The sequence below is a fragment of the Haliaeetus albicilla genome, chromosome 2, assembly GCF_947461875.1.
Source record: "Haliaeetus albicilla chromosome 2, bHalAlb1.1, whole genome shotgun sequence".
NCBI lineage: Eukaryota > Metazoa > Chordata > Aves > Accipitriformes > Accipitridae > Haliaeetus > Haliaeetus albicilla.
Genome location: NC_091484.1, coordinates 29,014,531 through 29,028,485, shown reverse-complemented (window position 1 = coordinate 29,028,485; position 13,955 = coordinate 29,014,531). Strand labels below are relative to the sequence as shown.

The 13,955-nt window shown below is 40.1% G+C and overlaps 1 protein-coding gene across 5 annotated transcripts in view; it reads right to left on the bottom strand.

Annotated features, from left to right (window-relative positions):
- Nucleotides 1-13,955, bottom strand: part of TPK1 (thiamin pyrophosphokinase 1) — a 317,863-nt gene that overhangs the window by 165,180 nt on the left and 138,728 nt on the right. For 4 of the 5 annotated variants that reach the window (XR_011329666.1, XM_069812003.1, XM_069811993.1 and 1 more), the window contains one exon: nt 2,346-2,418. The exons of the other annotated variant lie outside the window; for it this stretch is intronic. Coding sequence is in view for 2 of the 4 variants with exons in the window: in XM_069812003.1 (XP_069668104.1) it covers nt 2,346-2,418 (73 nt within the window). In the remaining 2 variants the exon portion in view is untranslated. The remainder of the gene's footprint in view (nt 1-2,345; nt 2,419-13,955) is intronic. 5 annotated transcript variants of the gene reach the window in all.

The following is a 13,955-nucleotide window of genomic DNA, read 5'->3' as shown; positions in this document are numbered from 1 at the left end:
CTTTGTACAGGGAAATACTGATCAGTCAATTAGCAGGTGGGATTTCTGTGGATTCTCATCCACTTGCTCACAGAAAACTACCACATCACATCAGTCTAAGCTTCGCTACAACAATTCTTCTGTTTTCCCATTCATAATCCTCAACAATTGATAAAAGAGAATGCTTGAAACAACACAGTAATACTATCTAATGACAAAGTCTTACCCCGTCTCTGGGTGAAATCTGCATCCAGGTGAGGGAGTGCTTCAGTGAGGGAGGAAGGACAGCATGGGAAGCAACTCTAACTCACAACGTGACGCTGTACTTCCCTGAAGTCAATGGCACTACACCAGTCTACTCACCTGAAGTTCTCTCACAGACTGTTTTAAGTAGCCTAATGTATTTTGGGTCACCAACACATATATTTCCAAGCAACTTTGGAAACTGCCTGGACTACAGAGGGTGCTTTACTGGACAAGATACTTTACAAGAAAAGAAGCATATACCTCTCTCCAAATTCTGTGTTTTATTATATTTTTTTGCTCAGAACCTCCTTAGATACCCACCTGTATTTACCATTCTGATTTTCTGACTACAGAAGTTTAATTTAAAAACGCAAAAAAATTATTTTTCCTACCGTATACACCCAAATTTAAAATTCTAAAGTCAAACTGTGTTTTCCTCAGTCATGTATGAGGATACCAGGCAAGGATTCTGCTCTTCATTACAACTTTACAATCATGATGAAATACTGCTTCCTTTACAGCCTATCAGTCCAGCACTTGCATGGCTGTATCAACTCCATATGAAGCAGAATAGTTCACTACATGTTCATAGAGAAGATGTACATTGCACATCAACAGCCAGTTACAATGGAGCTGACAAAAGGGATGCTATGGCCAGAAAAGTAATCCCTGTGAAAAAGTGAAATACCAGCTTAGCTTAGCTTATCCCTTTCCATATCCTACTGTATTCTTCCCCCTCCTACCTCTTTCATCTCCCCTCTCTCTGCTGAACAATCCTTAACCCGCATTCTTTGTTAGGACTTACCTACCAACCAACATGCAGTTTGTATAAGCATTAATACCAATGTCCACACCAAATAGAGCACTTCATTTTGCAATTTCCCCATTTACTCACAGATCACGAATTTCCAGTCTATAATGAACAGCATTAATCCAAAGTTTTTTATTTTATTTTATTTTCACTTCCCAAGCTGTAACCTAAAGATTCCCAAGCAATTTTCTTGAGCTGTTCTCCCAAGACAGACAGCCATCACACACTTCTTCCTTCTAACCAATGAGGCAGAACATGGCAAAAAAAAAAATAATCACACAGTGCTCAGAGAGGGACTAAAACCTAGTCCTACACACTCCTCCAGCCCTCCTGTCACAGTTTGAAACCTTTTGTTCTAATCATTTGATCCCAAGTCCATCAGGGAAGATTTTAGTCAAATTTCAGCCTCACACGTTGAATTAGCAGCAGACATATGACAGACCTCCAAGTCCACTAGCTCACAAGGATCAAACACTTATTGCTCTTGCAAGTGCAGATTGCTGCAAAGGTAAGCTGGCACACTGAGGCAAACTCTGAATTTGCAGAAACCTGCTGTCCAAGATGTGAGGGTAAAGCACTGTGCTCAGTCCAAAAGCCTATACAGGCAAGCAGGTGAAGTGTTAAATACCAAATAGTCAGCTAAAGGCAGAACTTTGAGGCCTGAGACCCAAGAAATGCAAGTTTACAATTATATTGATCACTGGAAACATGGTGGCTACACTGGGAATAAATTAATGTATGCAGGAATTTGTCCAAAAACCCATTAAGGAGGGCACTCCACTAGTGAAGTAGAAGTAGTCAGGGCGTAATTCAATGCTTCAGTGGATGATGAAAGAGACAGATGTCTCCATCTGCAGCTTCCTGCTACAAAGGTAAAGTCATATCACACAAAAATCACACAGAGAAACTCTCTCTAGAAAGTCTGTGGGTGCCAGCCATGTGGGAATCACGGGAGGTTAATCTTATTGCTCTGTATCTCACTAAGCAAAAGAAGTCACAGATTTTTCAGGAAGTTTTATCCTAGTTTCCAGTTGCTATAATCTCCAGCAACGTACAATGTATTTCTTGAGCTGGTGCTATGAAACTGCACCCTACGCAGGACTTGGGCAGTACCGCACCTCCTGTGTTTACTTTAAGCGTTAGTACAGTGCCACGCAGAGCTCAACATCTGAGCTTGTAAGGTGCTTCACAGCTGAAGCCTCAAAGAAACCAATGGAGCCAGAATCACTTAATGACCAAGGGGCTCACTAATGGGTTGGATCCTACAATGCTCTAACACACACAAACTCATCAAAGAGATTTAATTTACCTTGACCTTGTAGTACTCCTTGACTTCAGGCTGAATGGAATCAAAATCACCACTGATGTAATCAGGCAAGAAGCTGAAAGGAAAGCAATGAGCAGTGAAATGAAAAATTAATCCATCTTACTACATTTAATATTTATTTTCTCAAGAGCGCTAAGGGGTACAAGCATTAATCTCTCAAGGGAATAAGAGTTAGTTAAAAGCATGTTAAGAGTTGATACGAGGTGATACAAAACAAGGTAACAGATGAACTGCGAAACTGCTAAATCTAGTGTCCCTTCTTTGCTAAGGGAGCTACTCATTGCTTAGATGCTTATACATCTCCCTGGGTCAGTAAGGCAAGACTTGTATCTGCATGGTTCTAAACAGACAATTCTCAAATATCTTTCAAATGTATCATTCAGTCAGCAGAGTATTTGAAAAAGCCTATCTGAGTGCTACACATCAAGCTTTGGTGGATATCATTTGTCAGAAGCAGACGACGATGATGATGCTTCTTGGACAGCTGGTATGCCACAAATGTTCCAAAGATTTGTGTTTGAGTTGTTACTGATGTCATCTCTTTTCTGCTCTTCTCCTTGTTTATTAAAATATTCCCCCCAAAATATGGAAGCCAAATGCTCAGTGATTATTAAGTCATATCTTGGATGTACAAAATGTGTATGAATTTGATTTCAAATCCTAAGCATCATTTGTACAGCAATACTGCTGCAAAGCACATAGAAATCATGTTGTGATATTTAACTCAACTTGCCTGTTGTTTTTTAATTGCAGAATGCTTCAAAATATTTACTGTATAAATTCTTATCAAATTCATAATGAAACTTCAAGAACAGTTTAAGAACATTTTTGGACACCCCACCCCAGAAACACAGCTTTCCATCTTGCACAATTCCTGGAATTTTAAGCAGCAGCTAAGAAGACAGGTGAAGGTTGCCATCACTTCAACAGATAAGGCTGAACTGAGTTTTGAAATTAAAGCTGTGATTTCAGTGTTTTATAACAAATTAAATACATAGCTCCTCTTCTCCAAGGTTACTATACTTTACGAGGGGTATGAGAGCTCATCAGCAAATTAGTTTACAGCTCAAGCTGAGTTACGAGGAATTGGGCAAAGCATATTGGGATGTATTTTTCTTCCACATGACTTTAGAAGAATGCTGCAGGGTCTACAAACTCCCCACATCAGTAAAACATAAAAATCTCATGTTCTGGCTCTGTTCAAAGGTTTCAAAAGAGACACATGGTCACTGGCCACCGTTTTCTTTGAAAACTGAAAGCTGCTTCACCAGAAGCTGGTAAGTACAATTGTTGTGACTTAGTTCACGTGCAACTATGGCATTTCAAATTCACTGCTCTCTGCTGTTACTGAGGCTGTTACAAAAGGATATATTCTAAAAATAACCTCTCCAAAAGTGATGCTTCCATACTTGCAGTGGGCGGAAGGGCAATCCTTTCTGCATTGGGTTTTATCGAGGGCACAGAACCGAACTAGAAGAAATTTAAATGCTTCAGTGCTCTGTTTCATATGCCCAAGTCAGTGTAGTTCAAACCCAGCAAAAGCGAAACAGAAAATGAGATTCCCTCCTTCATTGTGAGACTGACCTTTTCAACTTACAAAAAATACCACGTTGGCAAAATTTAAATTTTAAATTGCTGCCTTTTTACCTTTCCACAAGTTTCCCAATGAAATATTTACTGAATACAAGCAGCCTAAAAAACTACAGGTATTCTCTTTCGATTCGTTATTTTCCTTTCATTTCTTCCTGACTGAAACAAAGCCATTAAAAGTAAACTCACCCTAGGCATTCCAGTGGTGGCCCTGAATGGAGGCAACCCAGCAGGTTGGATAGGAAGAACAACGGTCAGTTGTGACAGAAAGCCAACTTGGTATGACACACACATCCACTCTGATCAAAAAGCTTATGTCTTAAGGTTGTTTATCTTACTGAAATGCGGTACATAAATCCAAAAGTGTCTTTGTCATTTTTTTTTCTCTACAGCAACTACAGACTGCCATGCTTTTAAATAATCAACCATTTCTCCTGACTGCTTCAAGAGGCATAACTGGGAGCAGAATTGGCCAAAAAAGTATCTTCTCAGAATCAAACGCTCCTGTACAGCTTCTGCTCTCATCCAAAGTAAAACCACTTCCATAACAAAAGCTAGCTGAAGTTCTGTCTGAATGTTTATAAGCAAAAGAAACAAGAATCTCGGCTGCACCTCCCAAGCGCTCTGCCAGGGCTCCTGGCTACACTGCCTGAATGTGTCTCCTCTGCCAGGAAGCACTACCTCCATTTTCAAAACACCCTCTCTAAATAGTTCACTTGTAGCCACCACAAAGCCAGAAGTGACTAACAGAGAATAAGGAATTGTGGCTGGGAATTTCAACTTTTTAAAAAGTCTAAGCCTCACATTAATGTACATGAAGAGAAGAATTCTTTCATCTTCTCTTCTCCTTCTCTTTTAGAAGCACCAGAAATGACCAGAGTCATTGTGTGAAAAGTTGTCCTAGACTGACTAACCTCAGAGAAGATTAGCACTAGCTGATATAAAGGGAAATAGTTGAGGGAGATAAATATGGAAAAAAAACCTCATACTAAAGTAACTTAAGATTATTTTGTAATAATTGGTTTTTGCTTGTTTGCTCTGGTGTAGTTCTGTATTTACTCCAGAGTACAGACTAGTCCAGGAGAACACGCTCTGGAGAATCACGTATCAAGCTTACTACTATGTGAGTTGTGGTTTAACCCCAGCCAGCAACTAAGCACCACGCAGCCGCTCACTCACTCCCCCCCCACCCAGTGGGATGGGGGAGAAAATTGGGAAAAGAAGCAAAACTCATGGGTTGAGATAAGAACGGTTTAATAGAACAGAAAAGAAGAAACAATAACGATAACACTAATAAAATGACAAGAGCAATAATAAAAGCATTGGAATGTACAAATGATGCGCAGGGCAATTGCTCACCACCCACTGACCGACACCCAGCCAGTCCCCGAGTGGCGATTCCCCGCCCCCACTTCCCAGTTTCTATACTAGATGGGACATCACGTGTTATGGAATACCCTGTTGGCCACTTTGGGTCAGGTGCCCTGGCTGTGTCCTGTGCCAACTTCTTGTGCCCTGGCTGGGCATGAGAAGCTGAAAAATCCTTGACTATAGTCTAAACACTACTGAGCAACAACTGAAAACATCAGTGTTATCAACATTCTTCACATACTGAACTCAAAACATAGCACTGTACCAGCTACTAGGAAGACAGTTAACTACATCCCAGCTGAAACCAGGACATGAGTGGAAGAAATTATGTCAGAAAAAGTAACAAGAAAGGCCCTTCCAGAAAATTTGAAACAGCTGCCGTTATTTAAAGTATGGATTAAGAACAGGCATTACATTATTCTAACCCATGCCTTTCTACCCTCTGACCTCAAATTCATGAATAATTCTTATTCTGTAGCATAACTGCATTGAAGATTACATATTTCAGTGACATATATGGCACATATCCTTTAGTGAAGGAGGTTATCTTTTTGCCCATGATGGCAAAATATGTCTTTAATTCCTTTTCAAAGTGCAATTAAAAATTTTAATTTCTAAACAGTCCAGATGATGCAGTCTACTGCATTTCAGAACCATGTCTTACCAGTCTCATTAGCTATTAATTATCACTATGCATACAAGGTCATGACCAGCTCAGCTGGCTTGATTCTCTGCTGCTTTACACTGACATTTATCAGGAGAGAGCCAACTCCATAATCCTAATGGGACCAAAAATATAAAATTCATTTGAGATCAGTCTACCAAGCCTTTTCTAGAGCTGTCAAGCGGCATAACACCAGGCACGAAGCAACAAAAAGTCCTCAGGGGCCTTGGGCCAGCCAGAATTTTTCTTTCCTCATTCTCTTTCCTTTCTGGGGGGTTAAGGGTTTTTTGTTTGTTTGTTTGGCTTTAGGTTGTTGCTTTTTGTTGTCGTTGTTTTGGTTTTTGTTCTCATGAGGGTATTCTAGAGTCATACAGCATCCATCCAAAATGAGTATGGAGTCAGGAGGGGCCAGAATTGCTTTCAGATAAGGACCCAAAGGCACTTCCATAGCAGACTGCTTATGTTTCGTGTATATAACTTTTAAAAAAAACCCCCACAGAGTATCGATATGAAACCTTTAAAGGTTTAGCTAGCTTAACAAGAAAAAACAGCACTATTTCTCAGATGTTTTGAGATGGATCCCAGCTAGGGGATTTATCCAAATTGGATAAAGGCTGAATGTTGACTCAAGAGTTTTATGAACTCCCAGGATGCTAGGCTGGAGAGCAGGGAAAAAAAAAAAAAGGTTCTAGCAAGTTTGCCATAGTTTCAAGATACACTAATGAAATTTTAGTCACCAGTACCATAAAACAGTAATTGACTCTTACCATAGACACAGATTACAAAATAAATAGAAGCTATTTAAACTCTGAGGTTCTCATGCTAAGTAAGCACAACTGTGCCTCTTGCCTTCAAGAAACCCATCTAATGGACACAGCTTAATTCAAGAAGCAGGGGTTTTTTAAGTATTCAACACTAATGAACAGCATGTTAAATTTAAAACATCGGAATACTTGGTTCTTTATTCACTCACTTTATGAATTCAGTGTGAAGTGGTAAATATGCCTTTTTATACAGTTATGAAAAAGAAAAAGAAAAAAAAAACCACTGACATGTTGCACTTTAGCAGTTTATAATAAAAAACTGTGCTGCCTCCTTAAATAAATTCTCTGGCATAACTGCTCAGTTCTATCATTAATTCAAAGTTAGTTTCCTAGTACTATTGACTTTTCTTGTGATGTAGCTCCTTTAGCACACAATTGCCTGCAATTAACCTTTTTTAAACAAATGTTAACATCAGAGACACGAACATTTAAAGGCAGTATCTGCAGTACCCTTTGCTTTCTTCAGTTACGGCACAGAAAACAATCCCACGCAGACAAGCCGTACGTGTCGCAGCTGTATCATTCGAGGGAGCAGAGTCGGTTCCCTATGCTTTTTTTTCACTACCAAAAATAAATTTCTAAACCCTTGTCTTTTACCCCAGACTAGAAGACACACACAGGCTACTTCCCAGTAGAAAAAAATACAGCGAAGATAAAATGCTGCAGACTTACCATGAGGTAAAGTCAGCGTTGACTTTCATAAGCATCTAGTAGTTGGGAATACAGAAGATAAAGCACTCCAGCATTACTTCATGATAAATATTAAAACCACAGTTTAACAAAAAATCCCAACAAACAAAAATTATTGCCCCCAAATCTATGTTTGCTAACTATTAAGATGCACTTTCAGCTTGCCCTCCTGACTCAGTCTTGACTAGAAGGATGAGTGAGGGCTGTTCTCATCAGAAAGTTGTTAAGTCTGTTTAAATCTGTCAGAAGTACACTGTTAACTGCTGTGAAGATCAAAGTGTCTTTTTCAGTCCCAGAGACTGGTACAGCACAAGTATATGCCATACATATTTTGTCTCAAAGCAGCATACTTAGATGCCCCATCTAGCTGTTCAGAGGTGAGTTCCTGGGGAAAGGAGAAATGTCAGATTGCAAGATCTATTCAGAGTTAATGTCTGTTCAATCTATAAATACCTTCCTGGTACTACCTGCAAGGTTACCACAAGTAAGGGTCAGGCCTGAACCTCAGAAGCCAAACACTCAATACCAGTACAATTAATGAACTGCAAATGGACCATAAAAAAGCATTTTGTTTTGGTTAATCTTGAACAGATCACACTAAGGATTCCATAACTTATTACTATCATCAGGCCTTTAAAAACCAGCTAAAACACAGTCCTTACTTCCTCCACCCTCTACTTCCCAATCAAGACTCTCTTGAATTCAGCTAGCTTACTTTTTCAGGCTCCATGGTTCACATCACTGTTACTTCAATCCACAGAGCCTCCCTTATCACTATATAATATTTGTATCAGGGTGGAACTGACAACGATGTTGTGCTAGTTGCTGTATGAATTCAGAAACAACAAAAATACCCCAATTGCCCGTGCCATCTTCAAGACCTTAATAAACCCTAATGTTCATTATGCAATTGCTTACACAGAACATAATTCCCAAACAACATTTTGTACATTACAATAAATCCAGATGAGATTTTACAAGATTTAAAAAAAAAAAAGGGGGGCGGGACGACGACAAACAACAACAGTACTGCAGACCCCAATTTAACGAAGAAAGCGAGCATATGCATACATCAGGCCATACACAGATAACAGGTTCATGTGACCCTGCCAGAATTCTTTGCACAGACTGTTACCAAATCTGTGGATTAGTCAGGTAGCTCTGTGATTAAAAGTACTTGGTAATATTTGGCAACCTTGAAGAACAGCCTCTTTTCTCCTTACTTCTTAAAAAGCTTAGTGTTAAGGAGCATAAAAGTGTTATTTTATTTGCAAACGCTATGATTTAAAGAAAAAGATAAAAGTGTGTGAAGATATGAGGGCAATAATGCATTCATTTATGCTTGCCTGGTATGCAGTGTCACCTTGCAAATAATAAAAAAATATCTGAAATAAATTGGAGAACATATTACCCTCAGCTCAAACTGCTATGCAAAGCACACATCAGGGGGACATCTTCTGCAGAGGACAGCCAACTCGCTCCCATTATCATTAGCAGAAATCAAGCAGCTAACGCCCTGCCTTGAAACCTTATCCCTCAGTGACAAAGAAAAGTGTTAATGATAGCTACGACTGTTGCATTTTTCTTTTTAATTGTCAATATTTGAAACTGTTCTCCAGTTACAATCAATACAGTACAAAATAAAGCCATGCTCCAAGATTTAAGAACAGCTCACTTGTTCTCCACGGTGCTGAATACCCTCCTGTATTCAGGTAAGTACAAGTACTTTGGGAAAAGCCCAGTGTGCACAGAACAAGCAACTCCCAGAGACTGCTGCGAAGTACCTGTGGCTTCTTTTTTATTACTTACAGACTAATGTGTTGCTTAAAATAAAGGATACATGAATGCAATGTTGTCGCCGTCACCTTATAGCCAATTAAAGCTGAAACTATTCAGCACCCCTCAGAAGAAACTCAGCATCTCACAGGCTCAAGCACCTTGGCATGCTGTTGGATCCTTGGCAAAAGGAATAAAAAAAAGGGGGTCGAGCTCTGAGTTTTCATCCTTGCACAGGGTAGCATGGCTCAGGACAGCATATTAATTCAGTGGCACAATAAGCCTCGGTGCCTCGGCAGGAGTCAGTGACGAGCACATGATTTTGAAAGCTGGGGAAGCATAGGTACTCATCCAGAAGTGCCAGACTCTAGTCTTCTAGGACACAAGGCCAGAGGAAAGGGGACAGAAGATGAGCAATGTAACAAGGACTCCCTCCAACAGATGAGAGTATACGACTAACCGAGAAGACAGAGGCTGACAAGACACCCAAAACTGTTTTCCATCTTTCCACATCGAAGCAACAGATGGCAGAATTTGCCCTATAAATTGAGGAAAACCAGCCATTACAGAAAGGTAAACTGTGCATTATTAACATTTTAGACTGCATGTGAGGAATCAAAGAGATGGGTTCTAAAACCTGGTATACATAAATCGAAGCAGTCACAAACTATACAAACTGAGATTTAGATACTAGTCTCAAAAAGGCAGCACTAAAAAACAGAGCAGGCTCAGGGCTCCTTCATGGAGTGTCACCAAAGTTGGATTTTGCTGCTCCAAGGGAGAAAAAACTTTTCCAAGACAAGATAAACAATTTCTCTGCTTTCCCAGAAGAGCTAGAACCACACGTATTTTTTCCTCCTAATTAGATAGTTACTAACAACCCCTACAGTGTGGCTTGAAAACTCATTATACAATTTTAAAAGTCAGTTTTGATTACTAGTATTTTAACTCTATGTGTCCTTTCTGTGAACTTTCACACCAGTAAGAATACTTAAAAGTCAAGCACAATCAAACAGTAAGCAGTTACATGTAAATTATGTAAAACATGGGATTTCCTTGCTTCCATAATTTACTTATTCTCACCTGAGTACCTTAAATGCCTCCCCTGAATTTAGCATCTGTTTATGTACTTCCAAAAACAGGGAAGATGACCTATGCAGGAGAGGTTGAGTTTGAAGAAGCCCTTTGCTTCTTCAGGGCTTGAAACTGCAGTAAGTAGCTTGCAGCAGAAAACCTTTAGAGCCCTTTCTACACAATGACTCAAAAGTGCAAGAGATTTATCCCCTTACGGAGGAACCTGTTCCAAGCAGGCAAGGAAAAATCTGCAGGTTTTCAAAAGTCTTAATTATGCTTCTCCTCTTTGGACTGCATTTTCTTTTCTGATTTCCACATACACATCATTTTATAGATTAATTTTCTGTTTCATGGCCAGAAAAGAGACATCTTGACACTTATCTGTAAGGAAGAAAACCAGCCATAAAAGGTGAACTGCCACACAAAAACTTATTAAAAAACACCGACTCAGAAGACATGAAGTCTTAAGGAGGAAACCAGAATATCTGATGACAACACAACTACTGAAAGGCAAAGCTGACTCCCATATGGTTAATGAAAATGTCCTTCTGTCCTGGACTCTAATTGCCTGTAGAGCAGCAACTGAGCAAACTTCTGACACCCCCCCCCCCCTTTTTTTTTTTGGTGAAGATCTCCTTGAGTACCTGAAATATATTAATACAATTTCTGCAGGTTTTGAGCCCTTACACTGATAAGGTATGTAACATCTTGCAGAGAAACAATGCACTGAGGATCCTGAAAACACTTGGGCTACACAGAGGAACAAAACATATCACTTAATCTTTTTAGGGAATGTGAGCCCACACGGCAAGGAATCGAGAAAAGACACGTAGCAGCAGACAGCCATTTGAAGTCTGTTGTCTCTGTATGGCTGGAATTTGGTAAGTCACTGAGAGGCAGAAGTTTTATTAAAACTTTTGCTGCTGACCTCTGCTGCAGCTTCTCCGGAGTTGACAGAGAACCAGGATATTCCACCAGAGCATTAGCATTTCAAAAGGTACTTGCACCTCTTGCCCAACACAGCACAGAAGCATTAATTAGAGAGATAGCAGAAGCTAAATGCGCATACAAAATGAGAGTTGGGCTCTATGCGATGCTTAGTAACCTTTACCAAAAAGCACCCTCGCTTGCATCAGATTAATTCAAGGGAGTATTCTCCCATTTCTACACAATGTAGCTGTACAATGTACGACCCAATTTCATTTTCTGGAACTTGTGATTTAGACAACAACATACTGCAATGTTTAATAGAAATTCTTTCAAGGTTAGTATTAATCGCAAAGGTGAAAGGTTGGCCTCAAGAGGTGTTAAGAAACTGGTGAAAAAGTGTTTAATATAGCGGTGGCCCTGTCTTCAGTGGGCTGGAGCATCACTGCTGGGTAAGGCTTCTGCAGCTCACTTTAATCCTTGTCTTACCATCCTCGCTTCCTCACAGTGTCACCACCTCTACAGACTCAAAGTACCAGTATGGATATTTTAGTTAGCAAAGTCAACAAGTTTACAGTTGTGAACAGACATAAGCAGTTCTCTCTTTCTCAGTAAGTTCAGAAATCTTTCAAAAAATCATTTTGGTGAGCATAGCCACAATTGAACTGCTCTGATAAAGGTCTAATTAAAGAATAAAAACCTCTTTTATAGTTATCTGACATATGGATGAAGTTAAGAAACAAAATAAAGCTGCAACTTTCCTGTATAACAAAAACCCACCTCCTGATCACAATCTGAAGTACTCAGTTGAAATAGTTTTTCTAGCAAGGGGGTTTTTTCCCCCATGTTTTTTAAGGAACAAAGACTGAGAGACTGACAAAATGCGTTCAGCTAATGAAAAAATCAGCTCTCTCTTGCTGTTTTCTTCTGTAAAATGTTTAAACTGCTAAAATAAACAGGTAAGTTCATACCTATGCTCTGCACCTTAATAGATGCAAAAGGATGTCTGGTTGACAGTGACTTGCCTGACCCAGATTTTTGTTTCTTTCTGCTGTTCATTAGTGAACAAACCTACATGTAAGGAAACCTAATAACATGTAAGGAAACCTGTGGCAGTGCCACCCTGACCACGATATGGGCTTGTCTGCTTTCCCAAATACTGTCTATCCTGAGTGCAAGGAAACATGCTAATCTTGCTGTTGTCTTCCTTTAGCTTTATCCTCCTCCTGACAGCCAGCACAGCTTCCAACGCCTCCCGAAGAAAAGGGCTTTTTTGAGTTTAGCCATCACCACCACAGGGAAGCTCCCTGCACCTCCCTGGATGGCCTATCTGAAAAGGGGAGAGAGCAATTACACAGCCATGGTATCCAGTGTAAGGGTGTGAAACGCTCCGTAGGAGGAAAACCACGAATTCTGCACTGGCCAAAGTATCATGCCAAATCCCGAAGTCCTTGTTGCTCAGAGCTTCCTTCGCCCCCTGAAAGTACCAGCTGTCGCAGAGATACTCATAAGGTACAATCTTTTCCCATCTTCAGCTACTGTCTAATGCTGGAGTAACTCACCAGCAGCTAATTGAGCCAAGATAACTTACAGAAGCTGAAGATCTAGTTTATATTAATTATTTCATAATTTAGCCCACAGCTGTTAAATATTAAAACCATGAAGCAGGCAGTCTCTTGTCAGACATTCTCTCATACCTGTTGTAGTGGCTACCGAGGCCATGCTGTACACATTTGACCTACTGATATTTCACCTGCAGCTTATTAAACTTATTTTACCAAAGAAATACTGATCCTAAGCACAACATACAACAGCTGTCATAACAATCACAGGAGTCTGCCCTGGGTTTTATCTCTGGTACAGACTTAGCAGTCCTAACTCTTGAGAAAGGAACTAACGGCAAATACATCAAGGCAGCAAATATCTGCAAGGTGTCTGCAATAACGCTTCCTTCAAAACACATTAGAAGACATCTACCACTGGGAAGTCTTAACTACAGAAATCACTAACAAGCACCAAGAACGTGCATCCACGTGTTAAAATCCTCAGTAGGTCCCAATCCTTCAACCTGCACACGTACAGTCTCATTCAGCACATGTAACCAGCAGCTCTCCTCTTCGGAGAGGGAAGCTCGGCATCAGCTCCGTCTGAAACCAGCACAGCTACATGCAACACAGCTGACGAGTCAGAACCCACAAGAAGTTCAATACAAACTTATGCTCAGAAGCAGATTTATGCTTCTAAGTACACAATTCAGACTCTGCAGATGGAAAGAGGATGTAAAATTAATTTCTTATATTTTACTGCATTTATAACTCAGCAATTTTCCAAATAAACTTTGCTACCAAAAAAACCCCCAACAAAAGTGCAAGCATGACCAAGAGAAATCAGAAGGGCACTGTGAAGGGTCTCCAAGGCTACACTGAGAACTTGGTCGACTGAAGTGTTTGTAAAACTGAGCTAGCTTTAAAATAGCTCAGAGACTGGTAGTAGAGTAGTTAAATAGCAATGGTTGCTGTGCTGCTGTGTTTGTTTCCTGGACAATACCAGCTTCAGATACAACAGTCTTAACTGTGTGTGTGTGGTAGGTTGACCCTGGCCGGACACCAGGTGCCCACCAAAGCTGCTCCATCACTCCCCTCCTAAACTGGACAGGAGAGAGAAAATATAACGAAA